Source organism: Glycine soja, chromosome 19 (genome assembly GCF_004193775.1).
Source record: "Glycine soja cultivar W05 chromosome 19, ASM419377v2, whole genome shotgun sequence".
NCBI lineage: Eukaryota > Viridiplantae > Streptophyta > Magnoliopsida > Fabales > Fabaceae > Glycine > Glycine soja.
In genome coordinates, this window is record NC_041020.1 from 45,014,130 (window position 1) to 45,031,874 (window position 17,745).

The 17,745-nt window shown below is 29.4% G+C and overlaps 3 protein-coding genes across 3 annotated transcripts; all 3 read right to left on the bottom strand.

The window, feature by feature from the left end:
- Window positions 1-902: 902 nt before the first annotated feature.
- On the bottom strand, window positions 903-4,503 carry LOC114398444 (GDSL esterase/lipase At5g03610-like). The gene is made up of 4 exons (XM_028360640.1): window positions 4,316-4,503; window positions 3,990-4,187; window positions 2,298-2,566; window positions 903-1,622 (listed from the first exon to the last, which is right to left on the bottom strand). The coding sequence occupies exons 1-4, from the start codon at window positions 4,377-4,379 to the stop codon at window positions 1,095-1,097; spliced, it is 1,059 nt and encodes a 352-aa protein (XP_028216441.1). The 5' UTR covers window positions 4,380-4,503; the 3' UTR covers window positions 903-1,094.
- Window positions 4,504-8,373: 3,870 nt separating this feature from the next.
- LOC114399783 lies at window positions 8,374-9,093 on the bottom strand. Its single transcript, XM_028361999.1, has one exon. The coding sequence runs from the start codon at window positions 9,027-9,029 to the stop codon at window positions 8,742-8,744; it is 288 nt and encodes a 95-aa protein (XP_028217800.1). The 5' UTR covers window positions 9,030-9,093; the 3' UTR covers window positions 8,374-8,741.
- Window positions 9,094-11,376: 2,283 nt separating this feature from the next.
- LOC114398356 (uridine nucleosidase 1-like) lies at window positions 11,377-14,387 on the bottom strand. Its single transcript, XM_028360541.1, has 9 exons — window positions 14,064-14,387; window positions 13,649-13,764; window positions 13,348-13,407; window positions 12,998-13,180; window positions 12,789-12,893; window positions 12,252-12,348; window positions 12,040-12,147; window positions 11,820-11,955; window positions 11,377-11,734 (listed from the first exon to the last, which is right to left on the bottom strand). The coding sequence occupies exons 1-9, from the start codon at window positions 14,140-14,142 to the stop codon at window positions 11,626-11,628; spliced, it is 993 nt and encodes a 330-aa protein (XP_028216342.1). The 5' UTR covers window positions 14,143-14,387; the 3' UTR covers window positions 11,377-11,625.
- Between the last annotated feature and the right edge of the window lie 3,358 nt (window positions 14,388-17,745).

The window sequence follows — 17,745 nt, forward strand, 5'->3', positions numbered from 1 at the left end:
CTAAAATGCTTCTTGTTGGGACTAAAAAATAGAAGAAAAAGGAATAGTCAAAACTTTTCCATCAGTTGAAAAAAGAACCGATGTGAAATCTCTTTGACATCGATTAGACTATAATCAATATAAAAACATTTCACTTATTACAAAATTGTCTTCATATTTTTTTATATAAGTTATTTAATAACTGATGCAGTAACTTTTTATAAAATCCATATTTTTTACTAGTGTTTATAATATAAAATAATTAAAATTATAATATAAATCAATTTATATTATCTCATATCATCATTTGATTAAAACGTTTCAAAATGAGAATAAAATTTTAAAAAATACGAATTTTAAGATGATAAATTATATGAAATTAATTAAAATATGAAAAGTAATAATTATTTAAAAATATATAATAGTTAGCAAATTTTAAATTGTGACCAAGTAATTAGATATATTCTTTTATATCATTTTTCAACTTTCAGCTTCTAAACTTTAACTAACTTGAAATTATAATTATTAGCTTATTCGTTAGTTTTTGGCACATATATACATTCTCGATCAGCATCTTATTCAAACAATTGGCGGCGCTAGGATATGGTTTAATTCACGCTTCCTAGCTCGCTTGTTTTTCTGTTCTCCTTTTGTCTTATTATTCCTATGTACCAAAAAGACAATGGGTAAGGCCAAGCATACCTTGGTTTGATCCAAATTTCATTGAAAATCGTTAATGAAAGACTATTATATATATTGATGGAATTTGTCATATAATCAAAATGATTAATAATACTAATGTTTAAGATAGGTTAAATATTTAAAAAGGCATGTAACGAATTTGTTTTCAATTGAAAATTAAGAAAGTCACAAAGATTGTCTAAGAATAATTCTTATCAAGCATGTTTTGATGCTAAAAATGATAATTTTAAATGAAACTTATTTGGAGCGAATACGTTGTAGCATGGACAACAAGAGAACATTCTATTTGCACATTGCACCACCCACAGTCCGAATAAACAAAACACTATTTGAGGAACAATCTAATTACCAAAAAGACATGCATTATTTGAACACAAAACAAAAAGAGCAAGTGATCACAACTAATGAACTAACTAGTAAAGAATGTGTTGAAGAGCGTTCATGGTTCGCAACTTGTTATACACTGCATGCCATCCAGCCTGCGTAGGGTGCACAAGATCCCAAAAGAAAGCAGATTTGGGGTCATCACAAACCCTATATTTCTTCACATTGTTCTTGTCCACGCTCCCACACGAGTACCCACTGCTTACGCCAACGCAGCACGGCGTCAACTTGTTCCGAATGTTGTGGGTGGAAGGGTGGTTCAACACCGACATGAAGCTGTCGAAAAGGTTGAGGATTACGAAGGTGGAATAACGGTCCTTGGTGGTCTCTAATTGGTTCAACTTGGTCACTGCTTGGTTCAGGAGGCTGTTGTGGAGAAGCACGAGGGCGTTGGAGGTGGCGTTGCAACGTTGGAACGAGCTTGTGGCTGTCTCCTGGGGAAGGCATCCAAGGGGTTGTAGAGCACCCACCACTATTTTCTTCACCCCCAACCCTTTGATGCGAATAAGATTGCTTCTTGTTTGATTAACAACTGAGGCCACGAAAGATGGTAAACCCTACATACATATATACATGCAAATTAAGAATGCCACGATTAAGTTGCAAAATTATTTATGTAAATGCTAACAAGTTTTCTTATGACATTGATTAACAAATTATTAAGATATGTAAAATTTTTTATTTATGATTTTTTTTCGTTTTTTTAATAATTTTTAGGATAAATTTTTTTTTATTTTAGTTTATTAATCAATGTTAAGGACACTTATTAGTAAAATTTAATTATTTATAATATGACTTTTGTTTAATATACTTTGGTTTATTTCCTTGGGCTATTGTTAGAATTTGACAATTGTTGGACCTAAAAGTGAAGGTGAATTTTCTTCCCAGAATAATTGTATACCTAACCCACCTAAATCTAAGTAAGCCTACTAAAAAGAAGATGATACTATTGAAAATGTGAGCACAATGAGCCTTCTGTTTTATTCTAAAATATATTGAATTTACTTACGTTTTTATGACTTTTAATGATTATTTTTATTTATGAATAATGTTTAATCAAAATTTAGGGGAGAAAGGAAAGAGTCTAAACTGGACATGGTGTAAATAATACAATGCCTAAAAATTAATAATTAAACCAAGAGTATGCTGTGATTTTTTTTCTCTCAAAAGAAGAAATAAAATTCTCTAAAGTGAAGACTAGCTAGAATAAATAACTCAAAATAATGATTTACCTGGGAGCCATTTGTTAGCATGTAACGACCGTAGTCATTTCCAGCGACAGAGACAAGGGCCACCGAGTTGGTGAGATCTAAGGTAGTGTACACTTTGTCTTTGATGAGTTGCTCCAAGAAATCAATCTGTGTTGTCATGTTTGGGAGTGGAACGAAAGTGTTAAAGACACCAGTGCCCCCAAACGCAAAGTTCATCCCATATTTCAGATGTTGTGGCATCAGTTTCCTCAATCTGTAGGGGATTGGTGATTTCACTTTCAAATACTTAGCTGCAAGATCACGACCACACACATACTTCATTAATCAGCTAAACGAAAACTGATAGTATAACATAGTTATTATTATGAGGGCTTGTAGCCAATCAACAAAAGAGAAAAAGATTTGAAAAGAAAAACAAGTGGCAAGATTAATATATTTTTTTTAAAATTTTCTGCACTAAAAGTTGGGAAAAAATATATTTCTTCAAAAAAGTTTTTACTGACGACACTCTTTTATATACTTTTAAAGAATGGGAAACTTGTTAAGATTCTTTTCTTAATTGAGTGAACCAAATAGATGATTAAACAAATGAAAGAAAATCAAGAGGTCTCTCTAATTAATTGTTATTAGCATCAAATACTACTTTTGTTTTTGGAGTTGAGGTGTAATCCTGGTAAAGTAAGACAACGCTTTTACTTTAATTGGCAAAGCTGCAGAAGTCTAGATCAGAACCACTAATGATAAAAGGCTCCATTTTTTGGATAAGAAAAATAAGTATGTCCCAAAGCCAAAGACGCTTTGGTATTTTGACCGAAGAAAAAATGGAATATGCAGGACAATTACATGCTAAACGATATGAATTCAATTTTAATGGCATGGAATTAATTAATTAGCTACTACATACGTTTTCCTTTTTGGCATAATTAATACGTGTTTGACTTTTTTTAAGTTTTTAGAAAATAATCATTTATTTTTTTAAAACTTTCTCAAAAAATCATAACAAATAGAATATAGTAGTAGTAGTAGTAGTATTTTTCTTAAGCAAGTACGCATTTATTTGTCCAATTAAAAGTTTATATCATACCATGAAATGTAAATAAGTATGGCAGTAAAGATGAAATTAAGGGAGGGCAGGGTCGGTAATGGAAAAACACAATTAAGTGATTACTAGAGTGGAGCACTGAATGTTAAAGCAATGATTAAAAATAGTAATGATAAAGACAAAAGTGTCTGCATCCAAAGCATGGTGTAACGACAGAAAGTAAAGAACATGGCACAAATAATTCGATAAGGTGAAAAGAGAGGGATAAAATGCAGCTCCCACGCGCCATCCAAACAAAAACAGAGTAAAAAAAAAGAGAGAGAGAGAATTGGGAAAAAGTGACATGTTACAACATAAGCACAATAAAATGCAACATTTTAATGGCAAAAGAGAGAACAGCACAACATCAGAATCATCAATAGATAGACAATTAGCACGAGAAAAGGAAAAGTGGAAGGCCAGCAGAGAAATGAACCCCACCAATTCAACTTCTATAATCAACAGTCTAGCATACTAGTATTTACATTATAATATGAAATGAAACAAAGCAGGTCCAAAAGCAAAAACTTTTGTTGAGAAAGAAATTAAAAGCTAAAGATAAAATAGTGAGGCAAAAAAAAAAAAAAAAGTTGCACTTGATGAGAATTAAGAAGTGTTAGAGTTGCACTTACCGATGTAATCGGTTAGGACTCTTCCGTCGGAGAAACGACCGGCGGGCTTGCCGGGAAAGGTGATGCCATAAGGGTCCTTCCATGAATTTGAGACAGTTCTCTGAATGTTTCCTGTGTCAGCATACGAGTCTCCGAAAACGAACAATTTTGTTGGACCATGTTGAGGACTTGCTTCAGCTTGCAGCACTACCCTTTGTCCTGTAATAAGGTAAAAAATAAATAAATTTTAAGCTTATCATCAATTAGATAAAAAAAAAAAAAAAAGACCCCATAAGAAAACAAAGGACAAAAAACATGGGGTATGTTTATCTGTGCTTATATTATACCTAAGAGGTAGAGAACTAAGAAAAGTGAGAAGAGGGGGAAGAGTTGTTTGTGCGAGTTCATCATGTGCGTGAGAGTGCTTTGAAGATAGGAAAATTGAAGTGTAAGAGAAAAAGTTAGAGCCTAGAGGTGCGCCAAGGAAGTGAAGAGAAAAACTAGATATGCGTTTTAGTTTTATAGGGACTGAAGCGAGAGCAAAGCAAGTTTTTTATTTTCTCTGTATTTTTCCTTGTCAAGAGGATCAAATTTACCTATATAATTTTGAAAATTTTGTCAACATTATAAGGAAATTAATTTCCATTCATGGTCAAACTTTTCTACCGTCAATTGGTCAAGTAATTAATAATTATTTTATGTATGACTTCAAAAGTAATTGTTATAAAAAAGTAATAAATTTCTTATGTATGATAATTTATGACTAAAATGATAATGTATTTTAATTAAATTATTTTTTAAATATTATTTTCTTTTATTTTTAATTTAATTAAATTTAAAAATTGTATAACAGTAATTTCTTACGCTTAAGAATTACTTAGATACATAAAAAAATATTTATGGATTTAGAACTAACTCTGTATTAATTTTAAAAAAATATAGTGATGTGAAAATTTAATATACATTTTTTGGCTGTACATTTAAAGTATATACTACCTACGTCCCTCTAAGTTAATTTGTACTACAATTAAAATAATGACCAAATTCTCTCTATTGTTGGCTCATTGTTATTCCTTGACCGAAAACTAAAAATGTTGTGCACTTGTGCGCGTGCTAAACTTAGTTTAAACCAAAGTCATTTGAAAAGTTGATTCGTTTCCACCAGTGGCCAAATACAATGGTGTTAATTACTTCATCCATAAACTGAAAATTAATTAAACAACAAAGTTACACGAAATAAGATGAGGTCAAAATCGCTGCGTCGGGATATAATATAACGTGAGAACTTCGCTCTTTAAAATCTTATTTGAACTCTTGATTTATTGCTATCAAGATATAAACATCCTAATCAAACAAGGTAAGTGGTGACTCCATTTTCGCACCTTTTATCTACCCAAATATAGAGAAATTATTGGTTGAACACCACTAATAAAAAATTTACAACTAGTAAAACAAAAACAAAAATTATTCATCATTTATTACGTTTATTTTGATTCCTTTTAACGAGGATATGATATAACACTTTTCCACGGTTGTTTAAACATAATTTATTATTATTAATATGACTTTCAAAATAATTATTACAAAAGTTAATTAACTTAATAAGTTGTAATTAAATGATATTATAAAATTATTTTATATTATAACACATAAATATGATAAATATTTATACAAAGAAATTCTTTAATAGATATAAATGCAACATTAAATATTAATTGAATACATACATCAATCCTATTTAATTAATGCAATAAATACATCTATTTGTGTGTACATGTGGACGGTGGTGGACCTATGTTGGCTTCAGGTGCACTTGCACTCCTCATATTTTTAAATTTATTAAATAAAATTTTATATTTTTATATTTTATTTTATCTATATTTATATAATTCTGATTTTATTTTTTATAATTTACCTCTATTGACTTAGGATCTTGAATTCTCACTGTACATGTGTAATATTAATTATATATTAGATCTATTTTCTTAAAGAAAAAAATTGCATGAGTAATTTAAAAAAATAATTTTTTTTAGAAGAAGATATTATTAGCTTCTTAAAAAAATAGAAAACTATTTTTTATGATAAAAACAACTTACACAACACACATAAAAAAAAACATAATTTTTTTTACTTTATTACAAAAGTTTTTTTTAAAAAAGTGTTTTTTAGAATAAGATAGGAATTGTTTCTTAAAAAACCAGAAAACTATTTTTTATAATAATAAAAATTAGACAAACACATGAAAAAAGCATAATGTTTTTTTAAAATATGTTTAAACAAACGGCCTATTATGTGTAATATTAATAATATGCTAGTATTTAATAAAAATACTACCTATATTCTTTTTTAATTGTCATATTTTTAAGAGAAAAAAATTATTTATCAAATACTGTCAAATTTCAAGATAACATTAATTTTTCTTTTCTCAATTATACCCTATTTTCTACCTAATCTTTAATTAGTTTAACCATAAGCATTTGTTGTGATAAAGGATAAAATAAGAAATTAGAAAACTATTTTATTAGGATCAAGAAAATTTATTGTATATCTTGCTTTCTACATAGAGTTTTAAGACAATTAAAAAATAACGGAATGAGTAGTAATTTATATATATATATATATATATATATATATATATATATATAATATTTAGTATTTATAAAATACTATATTAATAAGTACATGTAATATTATTTAATGATTAAATTGAGATCTAATAATTTAAAAACTTAACATAAAAACAAAATTTGATATAAAAAATTACTATAAAAAAGATATCTTAATGTAAAATTAAAAATGGAAAGATTTTTAAGATATGCGACTAAAAGGAAATCTTTACTATGAAAACAAAAAAAAATGTAAAAGTGTTTAAAGTTGAGATTTGATAATTTGAAATCCTAACATAAAGAGAAATTTTGGTATAAAAAATTTCAATACAAAAAGATGCTATAACTTAGAAAAAAATTGAAAAATAATTAAGATTATAGAATAAAAGGAAATTTTAAATATTAAAATATATAATTCATATGTTTAAAATATTTATTACTATGGATTTTAATTATGACATACGTTGACTATTCACATGCACAATTGATAAAAATTAAAGTAATATATACTTCGCATGTTAACGGTGAAAGAGACTAACATAATTAAAATTAAAAAAAGAAAAGTATGTCTCATGAATGTCAAGGATCATTTTGGAAAAAAAATATAAGTTGAAGGAAAATTTAATATTATTAAATTAACTAATTTCCTTAATCATGTTGAATTAGTTAAGAGAAGTAATAGAAACACTCTTTCTAATATTTTTTTATTGCTTAAAATTTATTAAGAGAATGTATGCCATTTAGTGTTTTTAATATTTACCATTAATTAATTAGTTCTTATAAGAAGGATTGGAGGAAATACTTATTCAAATTCCATGTTATCTTGGACCAGATTTTTTTTTTTATTTTTGAAAATTCATATTGAATCAGTTATTACATTTAAGAAAAATGATAAATTTATGGTGTTAGAAATTAGAATAGCTATTGATTTTTATTGGAATCATAGAATGAATGAGTAGAATGTTTTATCAACAATATTAATGGTATTCACAAAAATTAAATGAAAAGAATTTTTTATTTTTTTTAAATGTGAATATCTTTCATAGAAATTATTGTGATTGAAAAAAGAAAAAAATATTATAAAATAGGAAAAGTTTGAGTTTCATCGTTGCAAAAAGTTTAGTTTATTTTTTATTTTCATAAAATTATAATATGTCAAATTTTTTCTCAAAATAAGCTTCGGTTATATCCAAAACTATTGAAAATTTTTGAAAGTTAAAAATTATCACAAGTTAAAAAATAATACCACAAATTAAAAAAATGCAATTTGTGGTAGTTTTTTGGGGTTTTGTGATGATTTTTCACTTCCAAACTTATAATCACCACAAATTGTTACATTAGGTTCAAATTTACTTAAATATTATTGGAGATCAAAATTTAATATATTTTAATTTTATGAGGATAAAAAATTTTGTGTTAATAAAATTTTAACCTTTTCTATTTCAATTCATAAGGAAAAAAATATATTTTAATCTAAAAAAATAGTAGGAATATATAATATTTTGTGATGATTTTATATTTTTTTTATTGTTCTGTTATTTGATTTTTTTTCAAATTTCTAAAATGTATATTTTTAATTACTCAAATTGATTATTCAATTTGAGTCAACTCAATTAATCAAGGTTGAGTTAGGTTGCTAGGCAAAAAAAAAAAAAAAAACTGTAAATTTATTGAATCTGGTAGTAAATTATACAAAAAGTGAATCTAACTCAAATCATTTATACTCTTATCGTTCAACTTATTTTGAAGGAAAAAAGATAAGAAGTATTGTACGTGATAATAAAGGAAATGCAAAGAGATCAAATAAAAATAAGTATCATGTATCTTTTTTTAATTACCCTTATTTTTATACTTACAACTAAAACTTTGATTTTTTCGTTCCGCACATTTTACATCCACTTTACACTCTTTTTTTTTTTTTTAATCTTCCTCATGAAGTAAAATGATGTAAAAAAGGAATACGAAAAATCACCACCCTTCCCTACCAACCAGCAAGGAGTTTGATGCATTATCACCCTTGATGCTTCAGACGACATATTTGTTCTTACGATAAACCGCACCCTTATGAGAAGCTTTTCTAGTTTTCTTTACGTAAAGTAGAAGAACCGTACCTCTTCCTCTTGTAATCTTGTTCAACAAGACCACAAAAATCAATACTTTTTTTTTTTTATCGATTCGTGAAAGGGTTAATCTTGATAACGAGACCAGGGAAAACATCATCAGGGTCCTGGATATGTGGATTCTCTTCAACGATATATGGATCCCCACACTTGTTACTAATTGTTTGCAGAGTCTCTCCCTCACGAACCACGTATATCTCATCACACGCTTTGTTGATATTCATCTGCATCAACATTGGAACACTGAACTCGTTTGTGCTTGACTCGCAGCCGCTCAACACTAGCACTAGTTCCACAAACACAACAACACAGCACCAATATATCTTCTCTGCCATTGCTTTAACACCCTTACTTTATCAGATATGTTTAAAAACAATATCCTCTCAATAACACATTTATGTCCTTGGCCATTATAAGTTGAGGAGTTATATATATAAGGTAAGAGTTTGCTTTCTTCGCAGGTTGTTGAAGTGGGATAATCCTGTGCGGAAGTTGAAGTGGTTCCTTCAGCGAAGTAGGTAAATGCCAATTTGTTGAACTAAAAAAGTGGCACGAGTTGGTTTAACTGCTTTGTTTAATGTGGTTGATCTATGCCCTTTCGTTTGACTTTGCTTGTTTCAAAGCCAAGCTTTTAATTTCCTTATCCTTTCTTTCACGTTTCAACAACTCAAGCTGAACTTGTGCTATATGTTAGTGCTTCATTATACTCTCATTCATGAACCATTTGAAGAGATCGATGCATCTTTTTGATCTTGCAGAATTTGTATCACTATGTTATGAGCACTCTTGTCTCTTGATCTAGCAGGGCTTTAAAGGCCCACATGACTGATTGATAAGGGTGGTGTGTGTGACTAATTATTAGTACGATCATACACTTTTCATCAAACTTAATTAATGTGCAAAATCAATTCAAGAATTAGAGAGCGCCAATAATTCTCAATCGTAACTGTAGATAAATTGACCTGAGAAGAAGTAACAATCACAAAATATAATGAAGTTAAAACTACTCCAGAACGACCTGTGGACTCAACCAACGACATACAGTAATTAATTAATTTTATATACAGATTAATATGAACATATGATATGATTGAATATTTCATCTTCTTTCCCTGTTTTCTTCTTCTTCTCCCACGCCGCACACCCCACGGCCTCCCACTATGGCAGCTCCTTTTCTAGATCACCGTAAGCCCGCCAACTTGCCACTACATCAGTTCTCTATCCGAAGACGAAACAAACTTGAGGTTTTCTCTCTTTTCTTGTTTTTTAATTGTTGAACTTTTTTTATAAATATTATTTATATTTATCTGATAAAAACATATTGTTTATATTTCTGATTCCTCCTCTCTTTTTTTTTTATAAATGATTATTAATTATATTATATATTTATTATTCATAATATATATATATATATATATGTATACATATATATATAGAGAGAGAGAGAGAGAGAGAATTCATTTACATTGGGCTTAGCCCAGTACAAATTACCAAGGAAAAATCTTCTACAAATCTTGTTAAAAATTCAAATTTTCCTCCTTTTTACTTGCATATAGTACTAGCCGATTGAAAAGCCCACTATAAATTGTATTGAAAAACTCAAACACTCTCATTTTTATCTGTTGATTACTATGGGCTTTTCTGTTAGTGTCATCCAGGTCAAATTATTGACCAAAAATCTATTACTATAAATCATATTGAAAATTCAAAATGTTCCACCTCATTGCCCTGGATTACATTGACTTAGCCAAATGTATTATAGTGAAATTTTTTGCCTGACAGCTAGTGATAACATTTTCTTATAGTGAAAATTCAAGTAAGATTAGTAGAGTGAAATTATACATTAATCATAATAAATGCATAAAAAATGTAATTGAGCCCAGTAGTTAAATATGAGAATTATGAAGTTTACTATCTTATATTTATTAAATAACTAAAAGTTACTAAAAATATTGAGAATGCATTTTACTTAACTTTGATAGCATATAAAGTTCGTAGAGTAATGTCACTGCGAACACTTGGCAGGACTTTTCTGGAAATTATTTGTGCTCGACATATCAAGTATCAACGCAGAACCTTAAGTATATTACTCTATGCTTACATAGAATATTTGTCCATGCCTTTAAGAAAGAATATTGGTTTAGTCAAATATAGAAAGTGTATATCCGTGCCTTTTAGTTAGCTTTTATTATTATTAAAAGTAGAACTTCTCTAATTAGACTATTTAAGTGTTTTTTTTTTGTTTTTTATTTAAAAAATAATTGTGGTAGATTTCTTACCACTTAAGCAACTTCATTGTTTATAATTTAGCATCAAAATTTAAGACAAAAAATCATGTTAAATTGGAATTCACGGACTAGGAAATTTTATATTACCATACAGCTTATATTCTCTGTTTTTCTATTGGAGGTATATATACTCATATTCGAATATTACGTTAACTTCATAAACAAACGTATGTAATTCGCCAAATTCTTAAGAATCTTGCATAGCCATACGAAAATGACGCATAGCCAAACAAATTGCAGCATATTTCTTGTCCTTTCATCAGAATTCAGAACTGAGATAGTAACGGAATTATGAATTTTCTTGCCAAATGAGCGGAAGAAGTCTTTAGTGCGATGTTCAAACCGAAATTCTATAGTACCAGAGTAAGAAGCAATATGCAAGTTCAGACAGAGGTAGGAAAAGTAAAGAATGACTGCTTTCTTCTCAAAGAAGGTAGAGAATTCCATTGGTACATGAACTTTATAATATTAAACGGCGTAAGAACTGGTTGTGAATCCTTGACGCCCAAAGTTCTGATTGACATTCAGTGAAATAATGAAAATGACCTTATACATGTTTTTGCAAATAAGAAGCTATCGTTTCTATCACTTTCCAATGCTTTTGTCTGTCAGATGGGTAGTACAAATGCCTATAGCCTATACTTCAGGGTTTCATCAATAGCTCCCTGATATAATCAAGAACTCCCTTGACATTCACAGTCCAAGCAACTGCAACAGGAGAATAACCCGTCCATGGGTTACTCGTATTCCACCTGCATGAATGAATCCAATTATGTTGAGCACTAAATTATAAGGAAAAATTAGAGTGAATAATAATAGTTTTAAATTTGGACAAACTTTTTCAATCCTTGGTCCAGAAGTGTGTGCCCAACACAGATGCCTTGTGTCTCTACCCTCACTACCCCCTTCTTGTATGTGAAAAGATCTGGACGCACAACTGCCACAAAACTGACAGGATCATGGAGGAAAATTCCTGAAAGAAGCCAAATCATCATTCCCATGGCAACTTTTTTAGTAGAAGCATAACTAGTGACATTGAAGTAGAATGAAAAATTACCATGGACACGGTCAGATTTTACATGAAAGTCCCTATAGAATTTGCATATGTCACTCAAGAAGGGAGCATACTTTCCTTTGGATTCCTTCAGATCAAGGAGATCAGCATCTGAAATCAAAAGACAATGTTCAATTTATGGTGCCTGACCTAGAATAACAGCAAATAGCTCAAGATAGACCAGAAATTGGAACAAACTGGGATAAAAATACTACCTGTGAATTGGACTTGGGTTGTAATGTTTATTCCAACAACAACAACATCTGCCCCAGAGGTAAACACAATATCTGCGGCTTCCGGGTCCCCATGGATCTGCAAGTAGAATAGTCATTTGGACTAGGACGCATTTGAGATGAAATCAGATTATTGGGATTGGTCTAGAATAGAATCCATTTATTAGCAGTTATGACCATTAATTGCTGGCCCCCAACCACAACCAAGAGAAATGCTTGCAATATATTTAAGTAAAACAGTTGCAAGTTATATTACTTAGCGCGTAAAACTGTAAAGGAAACTGTAAACCGATAAACTAATATTCATAATTGCATTCATTGATAACTAATTTAGTGTTGGGGGTGGGGGTGGGGGTGGGGGGGGGAGGCAAAGGCACTAAGTCAAGGAGCTCAATATTGGATTGCATATTTTTTCAAACATAAGAAACTTACAAAATATAAATGGAAAGGCCAAATGCAAATTAGTCGTATTTTTTTTTCCTACTCAAAGAAACACAACTAACAGAAATCACCACTTACATTTGCTTCTGCAGCAGGATTCACATTCCCCAAGGCAAAGAATGCACCACCAAGAATAACTATTCTCTTCACTTTGCTTGCAAACGCAGAATCTCGTTTGATTGCCTAATAATGGAAGTGACACTGTCAAATCAACAAACGTAGGGAACTATAATTTGAAGTTATAAAGGGCAGGACCATAGAATACAATACAGCAATGTACAACTTACCAAAGCAACATTTGTTAGTGGTCCAAGTGCTAGCACAGATACTTCACCGGGATATTCCGAGACTTTCTCAACCAAAAACTCACTAGCACTCTTCTCAATTTTCTCACCTTTAGGTGGGGGTAGGAATGTGTTCCCTAGTCCATCTTTACCATGAACAAAATCAGCAACACGAGGCGTTCCACCCTTTTGCAGAAAATAAATCATAATTAATACCAGAAAAAAAAAATGGAGAAATCGGATCATGCCGAGTTCAAAGGGATATAGCAGAAAATAAAGTCCGCATTCAATTAAAACAAAATTTGACCAAATCAACATTAGAGAAGCTCAAATTTACACATTAAAATAGTTACCTTCAACGGCTCAGGGCTTCCCTGTGCAACTGGAATATTTTCACGGCCTGCGATCTCACACTATCCTTTTTGCATATTAAAAACACAATCAAGATCACATTTCCACTAACACAAAAGACATGGAAAATTTTAGTCTATTTAGATAAACTTCTCCATAAGCACTCACCGGAAAATAAAATAAAATGAACTGAACTCGTAAGCTAAAATCAACTAAAGTACATGAGTTGATTTCAGTTTTGCAAAAATTTCCAAAGAAGTTTATCCAAACATGAAGACAGGAATTTTGAAAATAAACACATACCAAAAGCAAAGCATTGCGTGTGGAAACTTCAGTAGTTGTATTACCAAAAATGGTTGTCAAACCCAGAACCTCCACGTCTGGACTTTGAAAAGCCATAAAAATAGCCATGCTATCATCTGCAGAATCACAAAAATGCCATTCCTATCTCACTAATGAAACAATAAACTACTTTTCAAAAAACCAATGAAAAGTCACAATCCAGATATCAATACAAGGAAATTCTAAGATCGATTCTCATCAATCAAAATCATCTTCATCTGGCATCTCCAATCCAAAATATTGCAAATTAAAACTCCAATTTCACAAGTGAATTCCGTCAGTTTTTCAAGTGTTCTTATAAAAAAAATGAAGGGAAAAAGTAGTAAATAAACGAAGAGAGTAAAAGCAGAGTCGGTAAAAAAAAGTGAAAACTAACCGATCCCAGGGTCGGTGTCGATAATGAGCTTCTCGGATTTTCCGAGAACGCCGTTAGCATTGTTGAATAGAGAGGCCATTATCGGATCGGAGAAGAGAACAGCTAGGGATTCAGCGAAGGAAGAAGAATAAGGAAACTAGGTAGAGAGATGCGTATGGATGGATGTATGTATTTATGTGCTTACTTGACGCGAGGAAGATGAAGCGGATGAGGAGAAATAATATTTAATGGCTTCGCTGGCTGGCTGGCTGGCGTGGAGTGCAACGAAGCTTTTATTGCCTTTGTAATTACGTCCAATCCAAACGCCACACGCAGCGCATCCAAATCCCCTTCTTGAATATCCCTTTTCGCATCCTCCCACACTATTCTCAATGCAAAAAACTCATAATCATATATTCCTTTTCTTTCTTTTTTTATGTTTTTATCAATTAAAATTTATATTTTTGAGAATTCAACTCACGCAAAACAAATGAAAATATTTATACAAATTTTATCTAATAAAAGAAAATGTATAGAAAAATGTGTTATTGGTATCTTTCTTTTTAAATTACTTGTTACCTTTTTTAACTTTTTGCACCTAATAATAAAGAAAGGCACGTGGTGGTTTAAAAATTTAATTTTTCTTTTAATGTGAATTTTTTAGGGTTGAAAATTCATACTTTATTGTAAGAAAAAAACTCAAATAGACGAATTTTCCATTCATAAGTCAAAAAAAATTACAAGTAAGTTATTAAAGTATCTCATTTCAAATTAAATAAGTGCTGACTATTTACTTCATATGAATATTTTCTTATATACTAAGTTCTTTTGTTTCTTACTAATCCGCCGAACTGAGTTGTGAGTATATTAATTGGTTAATCTTTTTTTAATGTTTAATTTTTATTCACATGGTTTAATTTTAACATTATACTTAAAAGTGACTAATAAATATATTTTTATTTATTTATTTACGTTATTAAAACTAGTGATATAAAAAATAAATAAAAAGTGGTGAACCTTTTAAGCTCCTTTTTGTTCTCTTTTATTCTCATACAGTGTACTTGGAATAATTTAAAAGGCGAATCTCCATATGCTCTATTCAGAAGGAGATGATTCTCATTTCTCCGCTACAAATTAAGGAAGTAAAAAACTTTTGTTTTATGAAAATGACACATTCTAATTTTAAGATTCACCCTTGCTTTTTGTAAAGGCTCGCAATTATTTTACAAAATTACCTCGTAACGCAATCACTTACTGTTAGTAAGGAAAAAATAAATTTCCTTTCATAATTTATTCAAATCGGTTCATAAGTTACTTTTAATATTTCTGAAAAAGACACATGTAACAATTAGATTTATTTTATTAAATCAAATACATTTTTTCTTATAATTTTAATTAATTTTTTTTTATCTTTATGCTTTCAAATTTTAGTTTATTGTCTTTATGATTTTACTCTATTTAAGTTTTAGTTTCTATCGCATATGTCATCACAAGTATCCTTTGAGAGATAACCAATAAATCTAATATATAGTTAATTACAAGAATCAAAACTTAAACGGCATGAACTACAGAAATAAAAAAAAAATAGATAAATAAAATGTTTTACTTTATTATCCTTATGTAACAAGAATAGTAAGATTCGAATTTACCATATTTGAACAAACTTTTACAAAAACACAGCTCAAATATAAAGGAATTTAAATTTAAATTCACCTCGACTTTATAACTTTGTAAAGACTAATATTCATAAATTAAATCAACTTTCAAGTTTTGTGTTCCCAAACACAGTAGTATTTTTTTTATATAGATTTTTGTCGTTTTCAACTTTTTCTTTTTGTTGTCAAATACTCAAATCCAACCATACAATACGAAAACAACAGAAAGTGGGATTTATAATTTATTTATTAATCACAGTCACTCACAAATTAGAACAAAAAATACCTTAAAGTATTTATTAAAAAAAGAATTTTAGATACAAATAAACTAACGAAAGAACTTGTTTGTAATAAATAAAATCATTGAAGGGCAACGTTTGAATAAAGAAAAATACTGAAAAATCAAAATTACTTACCAATCAATCATGACAGAAAGAATAAAAATGTATTTAAACCATCGCACGAACATTTCATAGAGTCAATAACTTTATATGCTTTCGAATAAATAAATTATCTTATATGCTTTAACATAAAAATAATTTATTTCTTCCCATTACCAGCTAAGGATGACATGGAGGATAAGACTTACAGCCAATGTTTGATCCGTTCCGTGTTACGAAATTGGAAACAAATAATTTTAAAATGACGGATATATTAATAGGCTTCTCATGCCACGTTTATATTACATATAATATAATAAAATCACTAGGTTACTTCCAAAAGAAAAATCACACTGATTTTAGATATACAAATTCGTGTCAAGATATGTATTTATAAAAAAAATAATTAGAGTATCTTATTAGTTTTATGATTTTTTTTATCTAATTATAAATTATTGCATGATTAAAAATATGAAATTTTATAATAATTACTTTAAATATTATATTTATAATTAGTTTATATTAATAATATATTAAAATTAAACTCTATTTGTAAAAGTCACAGGTGATCAATGTGTGATCTTCCTGATGCAATTTTGTATATTGTTAAGAATATTTTTAAGTTTTTTTTTATAAATTAAAAATTGCCACATACATGTACACCAGAAACAGCTGGATGCCCGGTCCTATTCAAGTGGCCTTTCTCTATACTCGGATGCTTCCTCCAAATATTCAAAACGTAAAATTTAAAATAAAATATTACAAGAAAAACATCAAATGCTACATGATATGTAAGGCTTGAAAACCTCATAGTGAGAGTGGACTAGAAAATTTGAATATCAAACACAAATGGTTAATTTAATTGTATTTTCAGTTAGTCAAATGATTAAAAAAGGATTTAAATATTTTAATAGTTTTGATTTTTGAAAGAAAATAGATAAATTAATACAAAAAAAAAATTGGGTGACGATAAAAGTGATCAGAGATTATAATTCATTAGTATAAATTTTTCTTCAATTTTAGTTCCATTGTAATTTCTAAAGATATCACTTTGAAAAGATACACTATATGATCATGATAAAATTTACCACAGTCGTGGTCGGAAATGATGCTTAAGTTTTTGGAGTTGTGGATTGACTACACCTTTCATGGTTGACTACGACCCTCATGAATTAATCATGTTCATGGTGAATTTACTTATCACCGGTGTTGTCAGATCGTTGACGTTGTTTTCTCGAAGACTATTATCATCTTATTGTGGTCGTGTTGCTTATTGTAACACCTTGACGAATCGCATCAAAAAGAGAGAAATCTAAAGGTTGTGCAAGTATGAGACTCTATAATTGATGATGACTTAAAAAATTAATTGATATCACCTATACCAATCATATGTATATACTTTTTGGTAGTCCATTACTTAAAATCTTTGTATTTAAGCATGTTTAGCTTAGAGTAATTATGGAATGAGTAACTTTCTAAGAAGTTTTTCGAAAAATGTGAGTGAGGATAAAGCATAATGAGAAGTCTTGTGTTGATTTGTGAGAGCAATTATTGATCCTAAGAGCTGACAAAACTGATTTTTAATGTCTCAAAAAGGACTACTTATGAAGAATTATAACCGGGGGAAGATTCTGATCAACAAGAATAGTGTAAAAATCATTGAGAAAT